Source organism: Lepidochelys olivacea (genome assembly GCF_965140295.1).
Source record: "Lepidochelys olivacea isolate rLepOli2 genome assembly, chromosome: 9".
In the NCBI taxonomy this organism is placed as follows: Eukaryota; Metazoa; Chordata; order Testudines; family Cheloniidae; genus Lepidochelys; species Lepidochelys olivacea.
In genome coordinates this window covers 99,304,565-99,327,312 of record NC_140419.1, presented here as the reverse complement: position 1 = coordinate 99,327,312, position 22,748 = coordinate 99,304,565, and the positions used below count along the sequence as shown (strand labels likewise).

The window sequence follows — 22,748 nt, the reverse complement described above, 5'->3', positions numbered from 1 at the left end:
GAGGACTATAGTGACCTGGCCAGAGGGCTGAGTCACAAAGGGGGAGCACCCTGAGTCCAGAGAGGCAAAAGGGTGAGCAACCCAAGGGGGGGGGGGGTTGCGCGTGTCAGACCGGTTGAGAACTAATCCACAGATGAGCCACAAGGAGGCACCCCACCAGTGAGTGGTTAACCCTGTGACAAGGTGAGATTGAAAATATTTGGGAAAAACTTGAGATTTTTCTTTTTCGCCTTTAGTTTTTTTTTAAGCACAGGACTGTCCCTTTTCTGGTCCCCTCCCATCCCTTTCTGAAGATCATTCTGAGGGAAAGCGCTCTTGGCAGATGCAACCGAAGATGCAAACTTCACCTATTAAAAACCACCTCTGCATGCTCATTATGTAAACTCTGGGTGTAACAACGGCTCAAAGTGCTTTGGGTTTTTATGGTAAAATCCGACATGTTTATTTCTTTCCAAAACCCCTGACCAATCTGTGTAGGAAATAAACTATCCATGGCCAGATCCTGCTCTTACTGAAGTTGATGGGTGTTTTGCCATAGACTTTAATGATAGCAGGAGTGGGTTCCTCCCTGGTCTTTTCTACCTCTTACTGCTATAGGGTTAAATTCACATGCGTACAGAGGGCCAACATGAGGAATACACACCACTAAAATCCTAGTGTGTGTGCTAAGTAGGGTTTAAGTGGTGAATAGGACTCACACCAGTCCTCTGCACAGGGGTGAATTTCACCCGTAGTGAACAGTGTTTAAAAAACAAAAGACTGTTCACTGCCCCATAGCATAGTATTATGTTTACCATGGCATTTGTACTATCCTGTAGACTTAGAATGGGAAATACCTCAAATTCCAGAGAACATTTAACTGCTGCAAGCACTCTGATTGTATATGCGTAAGGGAAGATAGTAAGTACAACAGTCAAGAAACCTAAGTTTCAATACATTGACTACAAAGTCAGACAGAGGCAGATTATTCCTTAGCCAATAGTAGTTTAAAAAAATCAATTCAATTAACTCAAGGCTGATTTAGAAAAAAAACAAAACACTCTGTGTGACCTATTCTTAGAGGGTTCTCACATTAAACCCAGTAAAGCCGGGATGTTTGTAGATAGAGCCCTGACAGGTGGCAATACTTCGTAAAAGCCAATGTTACGAAAATATCCAAGGAAAGAAGAATATTTTTGGAATTAAAAATCAGATATATTCAAACCTAATTTTGTTTTAATTCACGTATGTCACATATCCCCTAATTTAACTGGCCTAGCAGATCTCTTGTAATTGCTGCTTGCATATGCAGTCAGACTTGGTGAGCGAATATTTACAATGGTGTGGTAACAAGAGCCAATGAATGGCTTCTGAGTCACAAAAGGGCCACATAGTTAGCCTTTACAGACCAGACCTAGACTTGGTGGAACTATAGATGATTTCATGTAGTAGAAAAAGGAATTAGCTGATACATTCCAAAACACATTTTAAAAAAATCTTCTGTCATTTTATTTAGTAGCCTTAAATATAAATAATTGTGACATCTGGTTGCTTTCAAGAGCATGTGATTTTAATATTTTAATTGCTACAAACAGTTTCATAAGGGTGCCCCCAAAGGCATGCCCAAATCATTATTTTGTTTGTTATATTTCCTGTGAGGTTTTGATCAACTATATTCTGTACATGCAGCAGTCTGAGTATTGTAGCACTAATACATTCATTTCAAAACTGGAAAATTAGCCAGCCGGGACTCCTTTTGTTATAGGCTGTTAAATATTGTATGTTCACTGATAAATATTGGGTATCGTTTTATTTTAAAATCAGGCAGTTTACACATTTTGTTAATTATTATGCTATCATATGGTTACCAGATTAAAATGCAATGTTAGCGGGAGATACAGCAACATCTAATACAATGCATCAGGAGGGGATTTCATCTAATCTGTCTCTAGCTCTCCAAAGTGGAAAACACATTTCTGAAATCCTCAGGGTCTCCCATAATGCATTTTACAAGACACCCACTTGAAACCATCCACTGACATTATCCAGTAAAATCATTTTTACAACAGCCACATGGGTCCCTCTTAAATATCATCAACAGCACACGCACTGCAATGGGTAACATCAGACACCTGGCAACCACATTGATTATTGCAGGAATGCAGTGATGACTTTACATGGGAGAGCTACAGTTACTGCAGGAAATGATAGTCTCCCTAAGTCCACCCCACCCTTTTCCCCCTGAGTAGCATCATGGCACCTGCCAGCCCTTGTAAGGAGAGCAGCAATCTCAACACTGGGTGGGCACCATATTTGCTGGTTTTTTATCTGCTGAAGGTGGGGCAGACAGACTGACTTTCTTTGCCTACAGACGTGCAGCAATTGCTCAGCAAACGCATTGCTGTCATTGCTCGGTGTCCATAGTATATGCCAGGGATGTATTCCCAGCTACTAAGTCAGTATGGTCTTGCTTTACCAAGGTGGGGGTTGGAGGGAAGCTAATAAACCCACCTTGGTATGTCCCTTGGGACTAGGGTGACGAGATGTCCCGATTTTTGGGTCATCTTCTTATATAGGCTCCTATTACCTCCCAGCCCCCATCCCGATTTTTCACACTTGCTGTCTTGTCACCCTACTTGGGACTCAGGCATTCCATCAGGGGATAGAAGGACACTTAGGCATAAGACTGTGATACAGTTTCCAGGCCTGTTTTGTTTATATTAGATTCCATAACATCGTAGCCTTTTGGCCACTTTCCAAATGACTCCATGCGAGCACGGCCTCCGTAGCAACCGTTCTCAGCAAGTACCGAATACATAATCTTAGTCAATCCAAGTACCTTTAAACCACCCTGTTTGAGCTTCGATTCCCAGTCTGCAAACGCTCTGTGTGTGTTGGCCACTACACTGCCTCTCATCTTTATGCTTTCCCCCTTCGAGAACGCTGAGTTTTACTGCTTCTTGCACTTCCAAATTTTGACTCTGATCCTACCTGGGAGCTCCCCCTGCAGAACCCCAGAAGGCCCAATACCTTGACCTGACTGGAGGATCAGGGCCTTAAACTGGACATGAGAAAAAGACACGAAGGTTTCACCTTGTAAAACAAGCATATTCCTAGAAATCACATAGTCTCTCTATATTCTAGGGAATCAATCAAAGTTAATTTCCCAGGGTTTGTGAAAGCCTATTGCCTGGACTGTGATTCCCAAATGGGTTTTTTCAAGAGCTTAGCTGGCTGTTATATTTCTGGCTAGAGAATATGCAATATGATAAAAACACAGTCCCTACACAGTGTAATAAATTACAGACTGTTTGATGTGCAAACCAAAGATCTGTCAAGCTCCAATATATTTGAAATATTTTAAATGAGTCCTGCACTCCAGTGTCTGGAAATTTAAAATATGTTTCCAGGCCTCTCAATTTTCTAATGACATTATCTTGCCCACTTATTCTCCTTTTAGGAGTTTTATTCCAATTCTTACCAAGTATCATTTCAAAATAATGCTCCTCTTCCTGGAGATAGACCCACCAGAAAGGGGGCGGGGCAGGGGGGTTGATAAGCTTATGACTGGTCCAATGGTTAAGACACTAGCCTAGGACTTTGGATGCCTGTGATCAAGTTCCTACTCTGCCAGACACTCCCTGAGGGACCATAGCCTCTGTATGCCTCAGTTCCCCAGCAGCAAAATGGGAACAGCAGCAGTGCCCTACCTCACAGGGTGCTCTGAGAAATAAAAATAGGGATCAATTAAAACTCACTTCCGTCAAAAAGATCCCTGACTTCCCAAATGTGATAACGCTAATATTTATGTATGAGCCATCCATGCTTCTGGGCACAGAGTGAAAGCAACTCAAATCACAGCTTGGTCTAAAGGCAAAGGAATCTAAAAAATCCCAGTACTAACATGATGATGATGATAAACCAGCTCACCCACCAACCCACAATAAACAGAGCCACCCACAAATCACACATTAAAAAGACCCGCCAAGCTGTTTTGTGTTTCAATCTTATTATCAGGAATCATGCTCCAGAAAATGTCACTCACCCCAAAAAGATCTGACCTGAGACATTAAACTTACTCAAACTGCTGTGTGTTTTATTTTTTAAAGACCATAAACCAAACCTAATAAATTCAGACAGACCTTTTTATTTCCCCTTTTGTATAGTTTTAACTGGCTGCTTTCCTTCCAACCTCTGGGCATTCCATTCTAGTGTACGAATGAGGTCCACATGATTGCTTGAAAAGCATGCAAGTTCTACAACACAGAAAACAACTTGTGGAGTGCGGGGCGGGGGGCGCTTTATAGGCTATGAACGCATTTATTTAGATTCAGAGGGAGAAAACTGATTGGTTAATGAGTGACAGAACTGTACAATTTATTCACCAAACCTGAACCATCTCCAGAGAATTCTGAAGCTTTGTCATGCTTTTGGAAAAGTATTTATTTTTATAGCATGAATAGCATATAATAAATAAAGGCTAAAACATTGTAAAACATAAATTACATCTATTAGCAACATCCAAGAGTTAAAGAAAATGTTTTGGAACTCAACTAACTGGAAAGGGAGCCTACATATGTCTCTGGAATCAAAGCTGCATCTCCTCTTATCAAAACAATGGACTGGGAGCCACTTGAAAGACATTGTTGCTATGTGCTGGATACCTACAGAGAATGCATTTCAGAAACCTGAGCACGAAGAGCTGACCACTGAAAAGCGGTACTCATTGCCCCTCTTCTCCAACAGACACTGAAAGCCTGAGGAAACCTCCTTTAAAAGATGCTTTCCACTTGAGTAGAGCAGATGAGCTACTTTTCGTCTCTCTTCCAGTTTGGGATTCCACACTGCATTCTACAACATGACTGTTGACCCAGCCAGAATTGCAGCTTTTCATATCTCCTCCTCTTTGGGAGCCCATTGTCAGTGCAGATGTGAATGAGACAGAGAAACTTTCCTGGGCCAAGGAACTAAGCACAATGGTGAGATTCAATCCACAAAATCTCAAGTCTAAGAAAAATCCAGATTTCCTTTTACCAGGATCTGAGCCATTTAGCTTGGCTTAACGTATTTGGCATGAATAGCTGGTTCATAGCTAGTTCTCAGGTATTATCTTTTGCTTTCAAAATGTTTTCTTCTGAACTCTTTTCCAATGACAAATGGCCTTGCCCCAAAAGTTAACATTTTCACAAAGGCGTTTGATTTTTCAAAGTGTTCACATTCTGTATATTTACATGTATTAAAAAAGCGCAGTTGAACTGCACTAGATAGTGGTAAAGCTGCAGACTTTGGTTGCCATCTACTGGTCTGGTAATAGCAGTGGTAAGTGGCTGTCCTGTGACCAGAAAGAAAAGGAGTACTTGTGGCACCTTAGAGACTAAGCAATTTATTTGAGCATGAGCTTCCGTGAGCTACAGCTCACTTCATCGGATGCAAAGCTCATGCTCAAATAAATTGGTTAGTCTCTAAGGTGCCACAAGTACTCCTTTTCTTTTTGCAAAGACAGACTAACACGGCTGTTACTCTGAAACCTGTCCTGTGACCAGCTCCCCACTGGGCTTTCCACACTTCCTTTTTCTCAATTTCTTTTTTTCAGTTTCAAAACTGAAAAATTTGGGAGTTATTTTTTTTTGTTTTGGTTTTTTCAGCTACATATATTGTAGCTTTACCAGTACACAGTTCAGTTCAACTGACTAATTTACCCTTGGTCTCCTAGTCCAGGAAACTTAGCCTCCCTGCAGCCTGAACCGATCAGCAAAGACCTGACTTGACCCAATCTGGCAGCCAGCATTTCACAATCATTGTATAGCCGCAGTTTCAAGAACGCTAATAAGCATGTTTTGTTCAGTGTGGCTTTCTCACTGTGAATAGCGAAATATCACCACCACCAGCAGGCTGAAACCTGCCTTCTTCACAGTTTAATAGGGAGCTGATTATGACTTTTTCTCCTTTTAATAAGCAAGACCTGTTACCCTGTATTGTAAAGTACTGCAAGCTGGCATGTATGAATGTAAAGGAAAACTGGACCTGCGCCCCAACAGTAAGCTCTGCTATTCTGTGTCAGGGTGTACATGGCTCACCGTCACATGAGCACAGAAAGAGTTAATTCCTAAGCAAAACTGCCTGCTACTTACACCCACAGGGGAGGTAACAGAGGTGTGTCTTGGGGACCTAAAGACTCAAACCAGGGAATGCTATGAATACAGTTCCCTGGTGTTCACTGAAGCAAAAAAGAAGAAGTCATCAGCAAACCACCTCAGCTAGGAACTTCCGAAAGAGCAAAACCAACCTGCAGGCCAGCCTTGAAAGTGTGGTTTTGTTTTAGCCTCCTTGAGCTTTTTTTAAACCTGTTTGTGTCCAAAAGCTTACGAAGAAAGCTCACAAGAAAGCTCTCCCTGCATAGACTCTGCTTTCAGGCTAAATTGGGTAACTCAGCCATATTACAGGGCACATTATTACTTGGATAGTTGAACCCACAAGGCCCCCAAACAGTCTGTGCCCAGAAACAGCAAAGGCATAAGCCCCCAGCTGCATTTTAAAACAACCACACATCGCTGCACACTAGTGTCACAGGAATGAGAGCAGAGTCCAGGGGTGGACAGGAGCTCTGCTGGTCTGGGGCAAGGCAGGAAGCCAAGAAACCATGACACCAGGAGAGAGAACATGGGGAAGTTAAGTGGTCATCTTAAAGAAAGCCAGCCCAGGACCTAATCCTGAGCTGTTGGGGCACAGACTGGTGGTGGTGGTGCTAAGGACGCGTGCTCCTCATCCCGCTAACTCAGGGCAGAGCAAATGGAAGCAAGAGGGAAGGCGGCCAATAACTAATGGAACCATATTGCTTCTATCGGTGCAATCCTGATTTAATTTGTCACAAGAAGAATATCTAGAGTGGAAACATCAGCTCAGACTGGGGCCATCATGCCTGATAAACTGCCTCCAACAGGACCAATACCCAACACTCCAGGTGCACATGAAAACTTCACATTAAGCACCAGAAAAACTGGGCAAGGCCAGAAAATTCCTTCCTGGCCCTTGCGGTGATCAGTCTGTGACATGAAGCTTGAGATCTGATGACTGCTTTGCTACCCCAAACTTAGCATGTTCCTTACGTTAATGTGTCAGTCACAAAACCATCCCACCCCTTGGAGATGCAGCTGCAGTGTCTGACAGCATGGCCTCCATGCAGGAACAGATTCTGCAGACCCACTCCCCCGGACAAAGGATAACAATTATCTTCACAAGCCTCATCCGCACAACACAGAACTGCCATCAAATGTGCTGAGCATGGAGGGGTTTGCTCTAGAGAACTGAGACCAGACACTGCTGTCGGGGGGAGTGTGGGGCAGCTTGCTCTCAACCCCCACCCCTTGCTGGGCCCTCCCTCTGCACTGGGCTGGGATGAGGGTTGTGGTGCTGCTGTGGGTGGTCAGTGTCCCTGGGTTGCAATGCCCAGCACAGGGAGCTGGGCTGAGTCCCCTGGGACAAGAGATACTGCTCTGGGGTCTCTGTGGGTGCAATTGTGCCCATGAACCCCACTAAAGCGCCCCTGCCTGAAAGCCTGGCTCCCTGAGCACCCCTCCTCAAGACTGCACCAAGTTCCAGTCTGGACCATAAGGGTGGTGGAGCTGGGCACACACGTGTGTCGTGGCCCTGGGTCCCATACTCACAACTGACATCATATGACTCCGCTGTCATTTGCACATGCCAATAAAATCCAAGAAACGTATCTAATTGAGCAAAGCAGGGCAGATTTGGAAACGCGCCACCTCCCCCCACCCAGAGCAATCCCCACTCCCTGCCCTTGCACCCACCTGGTTGATGTGTTTCAGTTTGTCGATGAGCTGGCTGATCACTGGCTCGGGACCCTTTGTTTTCATCTCGTGGGTGCCAGCTTGAGCTTTCCCCCCATTCCTCACTGCCTGGTGACTGTACCTGCACGAGTGAACACAGAAGACAGCATTGGGTGATGGACTGGACTCAGCAATCCGTATTATTTATTGCTTAGATCGCAGCATGCTAGCTGCCTTCCTGTCACAGAGGAAAACACGGACCCTGCCCTGAGAAGCAGAGGACGTTATTATTTCTCTAACCACAGCACCTAGGACCCCAGTTTGGACCCCACGGCATCAGGTGCTACACAAACACAGAATAAAAAGATGGACCCTGCCCTGAAGAGCTTCCAATCTGGGTGCAGTCTAAGAGGACAGACAGCCCAAGGTGTGGAAAGGGATACGACACACAAGGCAGGTTAGCTGGGTGACGACCGCCGGGTGTCTGATGTAGGTCCAAGTGTGTTGTGGTGCTGGTTTAAGTTAAATGTGAAAAATATTCCCACTCTACAGTTCAACCCCCTTGTGGCCCAGAATCCACCCCAGTGACCCAGCCCCCTCCCTCCACAGCAATGGTTCCCTGGCTAAAGTAATGAGCGGGCCGAATGGATGAGTCAGCACATGTCTTGTAGACTTTGCAGTGGAAGTGGGACTTCAGAGGGGATTTAAAGGAGGCGAGGTGGGGCCAGCTCAGGGGCAGCAGCGTAAGAAAGCAAGGAGACCCCCTGCAGGAGAAGCAGGCAAATACCACCATGGGGCTGGCAGCACTGGCAGGGCAGAGCGGGTGGGAAGGCGATGCCAGGCCAGACCAGGGCAAAGAGGGGAGGCATTAGGGAGGACCTGGGAGGCAATCACAAGAAGCTCAGATGCAGCGGAGAGGGGGAGCCAGGCCAGCGGAGAATTCATAGCGGGGATGGCAGCAGGTGCAGGGGTGACGGTCAGAGCTGTGCAGATCGCAGAGGGCGACGCGGGTGTTGGGAGCCCAGGGAGGAGGACGCTGCAGCAGTCAGGATGGGAGGCCTGGGAGCTGTGCGGATGGAGAGGAAAGGCCAGGGGGTGGGAATAGTACGGAGGAAGGAGCAGCAAGATTTGGATGCAAGCCAGATGTGAGGGGATCGGCGTCCGAGATGACACCAGGTCACAAGTCTTCGCAACAGGGAGAGTGTGGGGTGTTCCGCTGTGTGGGAGAGGGCTTCAGAAAAGGGTATGGCCAAGTTAACAGCATGACGTCCACAGTCTGTGCTCAGTTCCCCCAGGGCCACTGGAGTGCCTCCAGATTTACAGCAGTCACTAGGAACCTGGCCCCAAAGCCTGAAATCTGAGCAGCTTTTCAAATACAACAGGGGCCAGGTTTCAGGACAAGGGCTATTCAGAACTGCCTTCGTTTGATTGATGCGAGATCCGTCACACAGTAGTGTTAATGAGAGTCCGCCGCTGAGACCAGGGCCCCCCGGTGGCAGGGGCTGTGCAGAGACATAGCCAGAGTCAGTCAGCGGATGTCTACATGGCAGCAGGCTGCATTTCCTCCTGCCCGGGCAGACAGCCATGCTCCAGCTCTGCTGGAGGTAAAATGGGAAGTGCGGAGGTTGCGGCAGCCCACCCAACCCCTCCGGTGGCTGGCCCAGGTCACCACAGCCACACTGCTATTTCTAAGCACATTAGCTTGAGTGCGTGTCTGGATACCCGGGCCGGGAGGCTCACTCCCAGCTTCAGTGTCAACGTACCCTGAAGCACCGTCTCACCGAACAGCTCACGGCCTAAACAGACAAGGCAGAAAAAGGCCAGGCAGACAAGACAACTGTTTCCATTTTACAGATGGGGAACGGAGGCAGAGAGAGAAAGGCCACAATTCAAGAACGCACTTCCACCCGATTTTAAAACCGATCACCACTCTGGAAATCGCTTAATCACCGCTTGACTTGAAGCTCGTGCTAAAAGTGAAGTACGTTGTTAAGTGGCCTTCAGTCGGCCCCCATGTATCTTGGCCAAAGGAGTCTGTGAAGAGCCAGAGGAGATCTCCTGAGTCCCCATCTAATGCCTTCACCTCAAGGCCACCCTGCCTATACATTTAATCGATCTTGTAGCACTCCGAATTGCCACCTTTGTACCGGTGTGTTACCCAAAGTACAATTAAATTATCATGTGTCTTTCCTGAACGACTTTTATTTAAAAAATGAACTTCGGTGCGATTCTTGTGGGATTCAGCATTTAATGTTAAATGCACAAGCCTCCATTTATATTTTGAAAAGTCTTGTAGCAGGATAATCACGATGGGAAAGTACCAAATACACAAAACAATAGACACCGCTGCACCGCAGCCCAGCAACTTAAGCACATGAGCAGGGGCTACTTGCCTGCTGAAAGTTAAGCGTGTGCTGAAATGCTTTGTTGGACTGAGCTCATGATTTCCACTGAGGCTGAAATAACAAACGTCTCTAAATAAATAGCTGGCTCTCAACAAACACGCGCTACAGCAGAATCCATATTCTCAGGGCACCATCTTGTGGAAAGACGCATTACTGCCGTTCAATTATTACACTCATAAACACTTGTTCCTGCAAGAGCTGTGCCTAACTTTACACATATAAATGTTTGCAGGACTGCGGTGCTAGACCTGTTGTTTTATCACACAATCGCAGAACACTACTAAACCAAGCCAACACGTCTATCAAACCATACACTCATCAGCAACATGAACATGTAAAGGCCGGACTTTTTAGATGCCTGAGAAATTGCTACCTTTGCTGTCATTATGTGAAGCTAATTTTAAAATGCAGAGACAGAACATTAAAGTACACTGCTGAAAAGTGTTCTGGAGTTTCAGTGAGATTTAACTCCTGGGTTCTGTAGACTTCAGTGAGAGCAGAACTGAGCCCCTGCCTGGACCATACCTAAATCAAAGGAATACATTTCTTCTGGACTAGTGTAATACAAATGCAAATAAACTGATCTTGTAATCCCTGAGCGGGTAAAACTCACACTGAAGTCAATGGGAGTTTTGTCTGGGCAAGGACTGCCAGATCAGACTCTCTACACTCTAGTATGTCATAGATGACGGAGCACAGTAGATGTGGTAGGGACATGGGAGATAATGTCCAGTGGCAAACATTCAGTGAATGTGGAGAATATGGAAGGCACAGTGAGTGGCCCTGGTTAACTCCATTAGAGAGAGGGTTGGAGTCATAGGCTACCAGTGAGACAAAGAATATGTCTTCATTGCACACTAAGGATTGAGCCCAAGCCCCCCTTCCATCCACACACAAATCAGTCTGACTTGGGTCAGTAAGCACTCAGGACCTGGGTCCTAGGACCGTGTTAAAGTGGTGAGTCATAGCCTGAGTCCTGCTGAGACTCGGGTCCAAGCCCTGTATTTTGCAGTGGGGACCCTGCTCAAGCTGCAGACCCGAGTCAGAAAGTCTACGTCTCACAAAATGGATGTTAGCACAGTTGTGGGTCCAGCAATTGTAAAACCTGAGTTTTGCAATGCAGTGAGGATGCTCAAGCGTGCACTTGGGAACACAGAGTCCACAAGCCGAGGTCCCACAGACTCAGGTTTATGATGCAGTGTAGACATACCCTAATGGCGAAGCCATCCTCCTGCACAGGAAAACCCACAAGAGAGGACCTGAATGTTGGGGGGAAACTCCAGGAGGTTCCCCTTGTGGGGTTCTCCCTAGAACTGTCCTGCTACCTGGGCTGTACCCAGAATCACAAGGCTTTCAGTCCATGGGTAGGCAATGCAGCCCTTCCTTCTCCTGACCAATGAATTCATGGGCACAAAACTAAACCTAAAGAGAGCTGGTTTGCTCACGAGCATCCAGACCTGCCCTGCTATTACACTCCAGATCACGAGACTTCAGCCTGGCCTCCACCCGTGGGAAAAGGGAACACACCTTGTCAGGGGACAAACTCCCTGCTTTTATGCAAAAGGACATGGCAACAGGAAAGCAAAGGAGGAAAGGCACAAAGACAGAGGCTGAGTCACCCCCTCACTCACAGCTATTGGGCTCAATACAGAGGTAAGTGGGTGAAATGTTCTCGCCTGCGGGAGATAGGTCAGAGTAGATGATCGACTGGTCCCTTCTGACCTTACCCCATGAATCTAGGAATCATTTATAAAGCCCACATACCCCACTGGATGCAAGGCCTGATTTTCAGGGAGCCCAATCTCTTCTACTCCCATTGGAGCCGGGAACTGTGGACTCTGACAATCAGAGCTGTGAGGCTCAAAGTGCATCTCCTGCTTTTCTGAAGGTGAAAGTATCATTAACACAAAGAAAACAGACATCCCAAATGCATTTCCTTGGCCTAGGGATGGAGTCAGGTCCTCCAGGCAGACAATGACACAGATTCTCCAAGGGCATTTAAGCACGTTTCACTCCATCCCTATTTAGCAAAGCACTTAAACGCATGCTTAACTTTAAGCACCTCAGGTAAAATTTTCAGAAGTGCCAATGTGACTTAAGAGCCTGAGTCCCACTGACTTTGAGTGATCCTCAGGGAGAGATTTTCAAAGGCACAAACGGCGGTTAAGTGCTGAACTCCTATGTCACTTTTGAAAATGAGACAGGTCCCTAAGTCACTCAGTGCTTTTGAAAATCTTATCCATTATGATTAGCGTGCTTTGCTGAACAGGGCTGGACTGCGGAGCCGGGGCTTTCATTCTCTCAGTTCAGCTGGAAGGAAAGTCACTACCAGAGCATAGGGGTTATGGCTTTCCCAAAGCCTAGCTGCACCTAAGGCATGGCAGGACTGTATGAAGTGAGCCTGGGCATCTTTTCTGAGCACACCCAAAGATCGTGTGTGAGCCAAAAGAGTTTGAAACTTAGCTTCAGTAAGGGAAAGAGGAAAAAGAGTCCTGAAATCCCAGCTTTCCTGGAAAGGACAGCGGGCACCATCTCTGCAGCATGGTCTCCCAAGGTGCCGCCCACTTGACAGCCATCAGCAGCTAACGGGCTTACTGGGTCCTAAGGCCAGCCCTGCGACCATACTCATGGGAAAGAAAAGTATAGGCAAGCCAATGGCAAAAACACCCTACTTTTCCTCAGGGTTCTGTGACTTGTTAGGAGAATCCTGCCAGAAACTTCCTTTTTTGTCTTTCCATTCAACTCAGCAAGTGAGCGTGTGTTAATTAGCACGAAAGTGGCCACGGTATGGCACAAGCAGGGACTGCGTGACCTCATCTTATAGATTTACAGCAAACTTATCGTCTAAGAATAAAGTGTTTTGTGGAGCAGGGGCAGCATTTGGCATGTGCTTAGGTGCCTTGCTGAACTTGGACCAAAGAGGGCCAGGTTGTTCCCGCATTGCCTTGAGTGACAGCAATGGGAAGTCTCCGGGCCAAACTGATCAAGGGATGAAGGCAAGACAGCTACAGAAAGGCACCTAGTGACGGATGCAGAATGTTTCCAACTTACCTCTACAGAGTGTAGGCGTCTCCATTGAATCTGAGCTGTTTTGCAGATGCTTCTGTTCTAGACATGAGCACTAACAAGCCCTGATACAGATCCCGTGCTCTAAGGACGCTGTCAGCACTGACAAATATACTGCTAACTGGTGTAAATTATTAAAGTCCTCCAAGCTCCAACTGGGGCCCTGCCTTTTGAAACACCAATGCTATAACAGGATCACGTGCCCGACTACCACTTCATAAGCAGCACAAAACCAAAGATCCCTACCTCAGATGTGGTACCCTGTAGTAGGATGTCATTCAGCAGAGTAACGGGGGTTTCCCTCCCATAGTTCCCTGGATAGGAGCTACTGTTTGTGAGAAGATAATCTCAAAAGGAGAAATGTCACGTTGTTGTAAAGTGTGCTGATACATGGCTGTCACTAAAGATCATTAAAGATAATCACATGATGAAAACATTACCAAGCTAAAGCCTTGCATGGGTTACATATTCCTCTTTCATTCGTAAGTCATAAATATTTGGTATTAAACCCAAATAAGGGGTTTGCCCCAACCCTCACATCCAAAACTCTCACCTTTGCAAATACTTTCCCACTCCAGCTCAATTAGATTTAACCAATGGGGTTCCCAACAAGTTTTACCTCCTGATTTTCATTTCAGAGCACTGGAGTCCAGACAGCAAAATGTTTTTTAAACATATGATAATAAATGTACTGGTGTGTTTCCTTCCCCACAGAATCTGCTTTAGCATTGAAATGCAGAGAGACAGCTGGAGCCGACTTGGCTGTGCTAAGTTTGGAGATAAATTACTGAAGTGCAATGTATGATTTACAGAAAATAATCCTGCAAGTCAAGTGTAAAGTACTATATATGAAAGAGGAAAGTAACCTTTTCGTTCAAACACCAATTAATTTACGCCTGCCTCCTGGCTACAAAGTATTTATTCAAATGCAGCTGCATACTTTAAGCCTGCTAGAGGGGAGCAGAATGTTCTGTCTTCTTTGACTTCTTCACTTTGATGCTGCTCATTGAACCTTAGTTTCTTGGTGATGCAGGGGGACCGAATGCAATAGAACCCGATCGCTCCATGTGTAGGTAAGCCTTTTAAGGAAAGAGGGCCCATAGGAATGGATCCTGAGACAACAGCAGCAACCCATTCTACAATATCAAAAGGTGCTCTGCATTGCAGGACCTCTTCTAGCCAATGGAGCTATGTCGATTTATACCAGCTGAGAGCCTGGCCTGGAATCTTTAAAGTGTTCACCCTCTTCTGTGGGATACAGTATTGCCAGACCTCGAGCAAAACTGGAAGGTGGTTCTTTTCTATTTTGCTTGGTAATATTAACTGCCCTGAGTCCCAGTCAGCCACACCAAGAGCCTCTTGCAGGGACCCAGGCCACCAAACAAAAGCTCTCCTTTCAGACGTACAGCCCCATTGACTGACTGTCGCAAGAAGGCGACCAAGGGGGAAGGGCTGGGCTTACCATGAGGCAAACGGAGGCGGCCGCCTCAGGTGCCAGACCGTGCGGGGATGCCACTAGGACCCAGAGTGTAGAAAATTGTGTCTGCATCTGGATTCTCTCTGCTCTAGACCCACAGAGATGGGGGAGTGCTGTGCTGGAGGAAGGAGGGCACAAGTGACAGAACAGGCAGGCAGGAGAAAAGGTGAGAGGGAATAACAGAAAGCAGCAGGAGCTGCAGGGAGAGAGAGGAGGAGCCTCTTATGTACCTCTCTAGCACCCCCAGCAACCTGGACTGATTAACACCAGCTTCTCAGGGAGCTTCCTGTTTCCTGCTGCTTCCCTGAACCCACTTGAGGAGAACAGGCAGTCAACTGAAGTAGTAGGAGCCAGTTAGGCCCTTAAGATGCTGATCTCTTCCCTCGCTCAGGCCCTGCTACCAGGCTGCTTATTTGTCCCCTTCTATTGAGTGTTGAGAGCCACTCTAGCTGGCACAGAACAGCAGTCTTGAGTGAAAGAAGAAAATGTCCCTCTGGGGCAGCATTCAGAAAAAGAAAGAAAGTAAAGGAAGCTTTTCTAACTAAACAGGAAGGAGCTCTCCTGAGACACGTAGACACAAATGTTCACGGTGAGCCTTCCGGTTCCAGTGAGGATGTGAGTGGTGAGGAGATGCCTGATCTTCCAGTTAGTCAGAGTGCAGGTGACCTGGCAGCTACTGCAGCATACATATCTCCATCTCCAATGGATGTAAACATGCACATTCCTGAAGAAAAGTGTAGATCAGAGAAGAGGGTGGTGGAGGCGCAAGAAACAGCTGCTGCTGAGTTTAGTTCCTTAAGTCTAAATGATCAAGGACTGTGGACCCACTTGAGCAGTAGCCTGAGGGACTTCCTTGTACTGCGTGGGCCACAGCAAGTGAAAAACTTCATGTTCCCCAAAGACAATGAAAACAGAAGTTTCCATCCAACACATTACTGGCGTGAAATCCCCAATGGTGACAAAGTGGAGAGGCCATGGCTTATGTACTCAAAAATCCAGAATGCTGCATACTGTTTTTGTTGCAAACTCTTCCAGTCTAATGTTCCAGCCACTTTGGGTTCTACAGGAACAAAGGACTGGAAAAATCTGGCATGCCATGAGAAGGCATTAAATCACCAGAGAGCATTCCATAGGTGGAAAGAGTTTGAGATGAGACTACGGTTAAAGGCCACCATAGATGATCAGCATCAAGAGATGATTGCTTCAGAGTCTCTTGACTGGCAAAATGTTCTGAAAAGGCTCATTGCCATTGTGAGAATGCTTGGTACCCAAAACCTAGCACTGCGTGGCACTTCAGATCAGCTGTATGTGCCAGACAATGGAAACTTCCTTAAAATTGTGGAGCTGATGGCTGAATTTGATGCCGTACTCCAGGAGCAGCTAAGAAGAGTCACCACCCACTATCTTGGAAAACAATTAAAAATGAGATCATACAGTTACTGGCAACAAAAGTCAAACAGAAGATTGTGGCAGATCTGAAGTCAGCAAGATCTCACTCTGTTATTCTGGACTGAACACCTGACATCAGCCATATGGAACAAATGACTTGGTGCATTTTGTAACAACAGAACCCAGAGAAAATGTCCCTGCAATGGTGACTGTCAGAGAGCATTTTCTAGAATTTATTGACCTTGATGATACTACAGGAGCTGGTATGACAAATGTGCTTCTTAAAAAGCTGGAAGATACGGGAATTGCAACAGCTAACAGGAGAGGTCAGGGCTACAATAATGGTGCCAACATGAGAGGAAAGAACAGAGGAGTGCGGACACGTATCCGAGAGTTAAACCCTTGAGCTTTTTTTGTCCCATGCAGTTATCATTCACTGAACTGGTCAGTTCATGCAGCATCAGTTTCTAGTGAGGCTCCTGAATTTTTTAATGTAATTCAAAGATCTATGTATTTTTCTCTGCATCAACTCATCAACGGCAGATTTTGAAGCAACATCTCGGAATATCCTCTCTGACACTGAAACCACTGAGTGCCACACGATGGGAAAGTTGAGTGGAGGCGATAAAGCCTATCAAACACCAAATTGGGAAGATAGATGATGCCATAGTTGCCATTATGGAGGATAATGCTATGACAGGAACTGTTCGTGGGAGAACAGTGGCAGAGGCAAATGGAATCACCAGAAACATAAATAACTTCAAATTTCTGTGTGGCTTAGTGTTGTGGCATGACATACAGTTTGAAATAAATGTTGTAAGCAAGAGACTCCAAGGTGTTGACCTTGATATATCTGGAGCAATGGAACAACTGGACAAAACAAAGTCATACCTACAGTCTTACCAGTCAGATGAGGGATTTCAAAACGTTCTGAAGACTGCACAGAAATTGGCAGAGGAACTTCACACTGAAGCTATTTTCCCACCCATTCAAGAATACAAGAGTCACCAAAAAAGATGACATTTTGATTACGAGGCACAGGATAATCCCATAAGAGACCCCAAACAACAATTCAAAGTTGAATTCTTTAACCGGGTGCCAGATTGTGCAATACAGTCAGCTGAAGAACGTTTCGTGCAGCTCAAGGAACACAGCAGTATATTTGGGATGTTGTATGATATTCCAAAACTCCTCACGATACCCGAAGAAGACCTACACCAGCAATGCAGGGCACTAGAGACAGTGTTGACACCTGATGACATGCGCGATACTGATGCGAGTGATTTAGGTGATGAACTGAAAGCCCTTTCAAGATACATTTCAGCAGGATCAACTCCAAAGGCTGTTCTGGAATATATGTGCACAAATAAGATGACCATCCTCTTTCCAAATGCTTTTGTCGCTCTGCGCATACTTCTAACACTTCCTGTAACAGTTGCCAGTGAAGGACGCAGCTTCTCCAAGTTGAAGTTAATAAAAACACATCTACGCTCCACAACAACACAGGAGAGGCTGGTCGGCCTTGCAACCATCTCAACAGAGCATGAACTGGCCCAGACTGTGAACCTTCAGCAGGAAGCAGTTCAAATCTTTGCAACCCAGAAGACACGGAAAGCACCACTTTGATTATTCAAACAGATAAAAATGCCAGTGTTTACTATGCAGAAAAGAAAAGTTACATTTGCTGTTCAGGCGTTTGAAAGTTCAGTGTTACTTACAATTTTTGAACAAGGCATTTTAAGTTGTTAGTTCTCCTGTATTGGGGTAGGTAGCAGAGCAGCACCATGAGAGGAGTAGAACGGGAAGAAGGCAGAATTGAGACCTTTCAAAGTTTTAGCCCAAGCAAGGGGGCATGGGGACGTCATTTGAGCTCCCCGCCTCATGTGCCAAACTGTGGTGGGCCGGCCCCGCAAGGGGGATGTGCTGCCCCCGCCAGGCACTGCCATTCAATCACATGTTGGCTGGTGAAGTATTCCTTACGCTCTTCTAAATAAGAGCTGAGATTATCAGATAATAGCCTGACTCCAGAAGCAGGGGCTTTTAGCAAAAAAACCCCACCAAATATGGCAAGAGTCACAATAAAATCATGAGAGTTGGCAACACTGGGGATGGTACAAACCCTTTATCACTTCACTTCACTTTAGTTCAATACCGTTCGAGACATACTAATGATGGAAGTGTTGGTCGGCCGTTGGATCAACAGGTATGTTTAATATATCTAGAGAGAGACCCATGATCTCCATTCTTAAAATACTCTGGGAACAACCTACTACACTGGCCTAAGTAAATCTTACATATGCTAGGAAACTTTGTTTTATGTATCTAAAACGTTATAAAATCCCCTTCCTTTTTTGGGATGCCATTGTGTCTGATATTCTGTAACACCGCCAAATAACTGTCCTCTTCATGAGCTGAAGGTTCATTATTGGCGTGGAATCATTCTTGTTACAATACACACGTTTTCTCTCGGACATCCTGCTGTGCTTTGATAGTTTATTATTTGTACAATTAAAAAACCCTGAATATATTGGCAATAAAAAGGAAATTAGAAACTTTTTCCTGCAGGAAGTGAAATCAGGATAGTTTAACGGGATGCTAAGAATATGTTAATTTGGATACAGTATAAAAGGAGCGAGGATTAAGAGACGCACGGAGAACTTAGGTTAATGTAGAATTTGTCTTGTACAGCTTTGAAATGATAATACTTGCATAATTTGCTTAAAAGTTTTGCAAAGGATCAATGTGTCCGACGTGCTATTCACAAGAGCTTTAAAGGAATATACCAGTATAAGCAGATTATTAAACTTTAAGAATCTGAACTTTTAATAGGCTTTGCAAATCAAATGCTGTGAAATCTTGACACACGGTATAAAAACCTTAAATCAGAAAGCTATTCTATAAAACCCAGCAACACTTCTCACAGGCTAGTGAGTGCGCAGTGAATGGGCCTTTTCTGTGAATGGTGTGCTTCCCATCAATGTCTAACACATTTTAATGTACCTTAAAGGAGTGCTTTGTTATGCGTTTATTTTTTCTTAATACTTGCAGCATATTTTCTCCTACTGTGTAGCAACTGCACAGTTGAAGACGGCCATGCCCAGGGCATCTAATTAGAAAATCAACTTCTTTCGAAGACTGCGCATCTTTGCAAGATGCATGTACTTCCTGATAGTGCTGCATCAGCTGATGTTACACAAATAAGACAAGGAGAGCAGCCATCAGGATAACAACCCACTAATCAAATTCATATGTTACCAAGTTAGGAAGGAGAACAAATTCTTTTCGGATCGGGACAGTACTATCTTGATAAATAAGAGAAATAGACTGCAGTCTATAAAATCAGATTCAATAAAGGGAAATACAAAGTGGGTCACAATGGAAGGAATAATCCAATATGCAAAATGGGATGAGTCAGTCAATAGGAATACTAAACTTTTATAATCGACAGAGCTTGTCATCTACACAGCAATTTATTAATCCTAAAAGCATTCCTGTGAGTAGATAAATGTTGGGTCAGATCCACAGCTGATGTAAATAAGCATAGCTCCTTTGACTTCAGTAGTGGTATGACTTATAGCAGATGAGATTTTTATCCACTGTATTTATTATCTCATTTTACATATGGGGAAACTCAGGCAAATACCCAGGACCAAAAAAATGAGCTAGTATGCGAGCTGGGGTTAGAACTCAGGGATTCCTGGCTCCCCATCCTGCAATCAGACCACTCTCTGCCACTCCCAAGGATCTACGGTAGCAATGAATATGAGTCAACCATGTGATGTAATTGTAAAAAGCACAATGGTAATGTCCCATTGCATTAACTGGAACACCAGAGGGAAAAGCAAGACAAACAGTCCAACCCGCTAAGCAATAATTAGGCCAAAATGGGAGTGTCATGTTCAGTCAAACTGGAGGAAGTTAAGAGAGGAGAAATGAAAACTTTGATAAATAGTTTTGGAAATGAGAGCCTTTGGGAAGGCTAAAGACACTGGGCATATCTAGCCTGTGAAACGGAGGGACATGACAGCGGTCTGCAAATACAGAAAGCAATATTATAAATAGGACAGAGCCAGTATTAACCAAGAGGACAAGAAGTGAACAGGTTTAAGAAGCAAAAGGGCCAGTTTATCCTCAGGAGCGAGGCACCTGACCAAGCTCACAAGGGAGGGTGTGGAATTGCTGTTCATTGCTGGACTAGATACTCCCACATTAAAATGGATTAAGAATAATCAATAAATCCTGCCACAATGCAGAGGGGTTACACTGGACAAATGCCTAGAGGCCCCTTCCAACAGAATTAATGCTAAGATACCCTATTAGAGACAAAAAGAACCAGAGTACTTGTGGCACCTTAGAGACTAACAAATTTATCTGAGCATAAGCTTTCGTGGGCTAAAACCCACTTCTTCGGATGCATGCAGTGGAAAATACAGTAAGAAGATATATATACACAGAGAACATGAAACAATGGGTGTTGCCATACACACTATAACGAGAAAAGAAAAGGAGTACTTGTGGCACCTTAGAGACTAACCAATTTATCTGAGCATAAGTTTTCGTGAGCTACAGCTCACTTCATCGGATGCATACTATGGAAAGTGTGGAAGATCTTTTTATATACACACAAAGCATGAAAAAATACCTCCTCCCACCCCACTCTCCTGCTGGTAATAGCTTATCTAAAGTGATCACTCTCCTTACAATGTGTATGATAATCAAGTTGGGCTATTTCCAGCACAAATCCAGGTTTTCTCAGGTTTTTTCATGCTTTGTTTGTATATAAAGAGAAAACCTGGATTTGTGCTGGAAATGGCCCAACTTGATTATCGTACACATTGTAAGGAGAGTGATCACTTTAGATAAGCTATTACCAGCAGGAGAGTGGGGTGGGAGGAGGTATTTTTTCATGCTTTGTGTGTATATAAAAAGATCTTCTACACTTTCCACAGTGTGCATCCGATGAAGTGAGCTGTAGCTCACGAAAGCTTATGCTCAAATAAATTAGTTAGTCTCTAAGGTGCCACAAGTCCTCCTTTTCTTTTTGCGAATACAGACTAACACGGCTGTTACTCTGAAAACTATAACGAGAGTGATCAATTAAGGTGAGCTATTATCAGCTGGAGAAAAAACCTTTTGTAGTGATAATCAGGATGGCCCATTTCCAACAGTTGACAAGAAGGTGTGAATAACGGGGGGGGGGGGGGAAATAAGCATGGGGAAATAGTTTTACTTTGTGTAATGACCCATCCACTCCCAGTCTTTATTCAAGCCTAAGTTAACTGTATCCAGTTTGCAAATTAATTCCAATTCAGCAGTCTCTCGTTGGAGTCTGGTTTTGAAGTTTTTTTGTTGTAATATTGCGACTTTTACATCTGTATTCGAGTGACCACGGAGATTGAAGTGTTCAACTGGTTTTTGAATGTTATAATTCTTGACATCTGATTTGTGTCCATTTATTCTTTTACGTAGAGACTGTCTGGTTTGGCCAATGTACACGGCAGAGGGGCATTGCTGGTACATGATGGCATCTATCACATTGGTAGATGTGCAGGTGAATGAGCCTCTGATAGTGTGGCTGATGTGATTAGGTCCTATGATGGTCCTATGTCAACTGCTGGAAATGGGCCATCCTGATTATCACTACAAAAGTTTTTTTTTCTCCTGCTGATAACAGCTCACCTTAATTGATCACTCTCATTATAGTGTGTATGGCAACACCCATTGTTTCATGTTCTCCGTGTATATAAATCTCCCCACTGTATTTTCCACTGCATGCATCCGATGAAGTGAGCTGTTGCTTTTGCTCAAATTAATTGGTTAGTCTCTAAGGTGCCACAAGTCCTCCTGTTCTTTTTGCTGATACAGACTAACACGGCTGCTCCTCTGAAACCTATTAGAGACATGGCTACTACAGCAACCTCAACTCCTATAGAAATTATCTCTACCCACAGACAAACGTGCTCACACATACAAAATCCATGGCTGTGATAAATAAACCTATCACGTACCTGTGCTGCTATCACAGCCCAGGAACTGAATCACCTGCCCACAGCTCCCCAGCACTCAGGGTAGTAGCTCAATCCCCTTCGGGGCTTTGGACAGGCACCTTTTTAAATACTACCTTGATCAGAAGAGCTTCAAGCAGCTTTAACCGACATGGAATTAAGAACGGTTCCAGGCATAGAACCTTTATCTATATGGATGCACCAGCGTTAGCAACCGGGGCCAGCAACGTGTCCGTACATGGACACAAGTATCTGTGCTAAAAATTTTGAGGTCCATGGTAATTTTTTCAAAAAGTTGAATGACTGAATGACATAACCCACCCCTCCCTCACCCACCCCCGCCAATGTCCGTCAGTAAGTACAGTAATTCTGTCACGTGTCCGTCTCACAACATGGTGGTGCCGACCCCGGTTAGCAAGGGTAGGACACTTGTAATGAAACATCCCTAATGTGGATAAGGCTTAAGTATTAATCGAAAAACCTGAACTGAGACAATTTTCTCCATAGTATCAGGGCCCTTCTAGCAATGAAGCAGTTATGAATGTCTCTCTGCTGGCTCCAGTCCAACTCTTGTACATGGAACAGGTTAACTACAAGGAAGGAAGGAAGTCTATTTTTGTCCAGCCTGCTGTGTACTTCA

General features: G+C 44.9%; 1 protein-coding gene across 1 annotated transcript in view; it reads right to left on the bottom strand.

Annotated features, from left to right (window-relative positions):
- The window catches only part of GPC3 (glypican 3), a 278,907-nt gene that overhangs the window by 72,985 nt on the left and 183,174 nt on the right, over nt 1-22,748 (bottom strand). Inside the window, exon 6 of the mRNA XM_084638957.1 lies at nt 7,788-7,908. Within this exon, the coding sequence (XP_084495083.1) occupies nt 7,788-7,908 (121 nt within the window). The remainder of the gene's footprint in view (nt 1-7,787; nt 7,909-22,748) is intronic.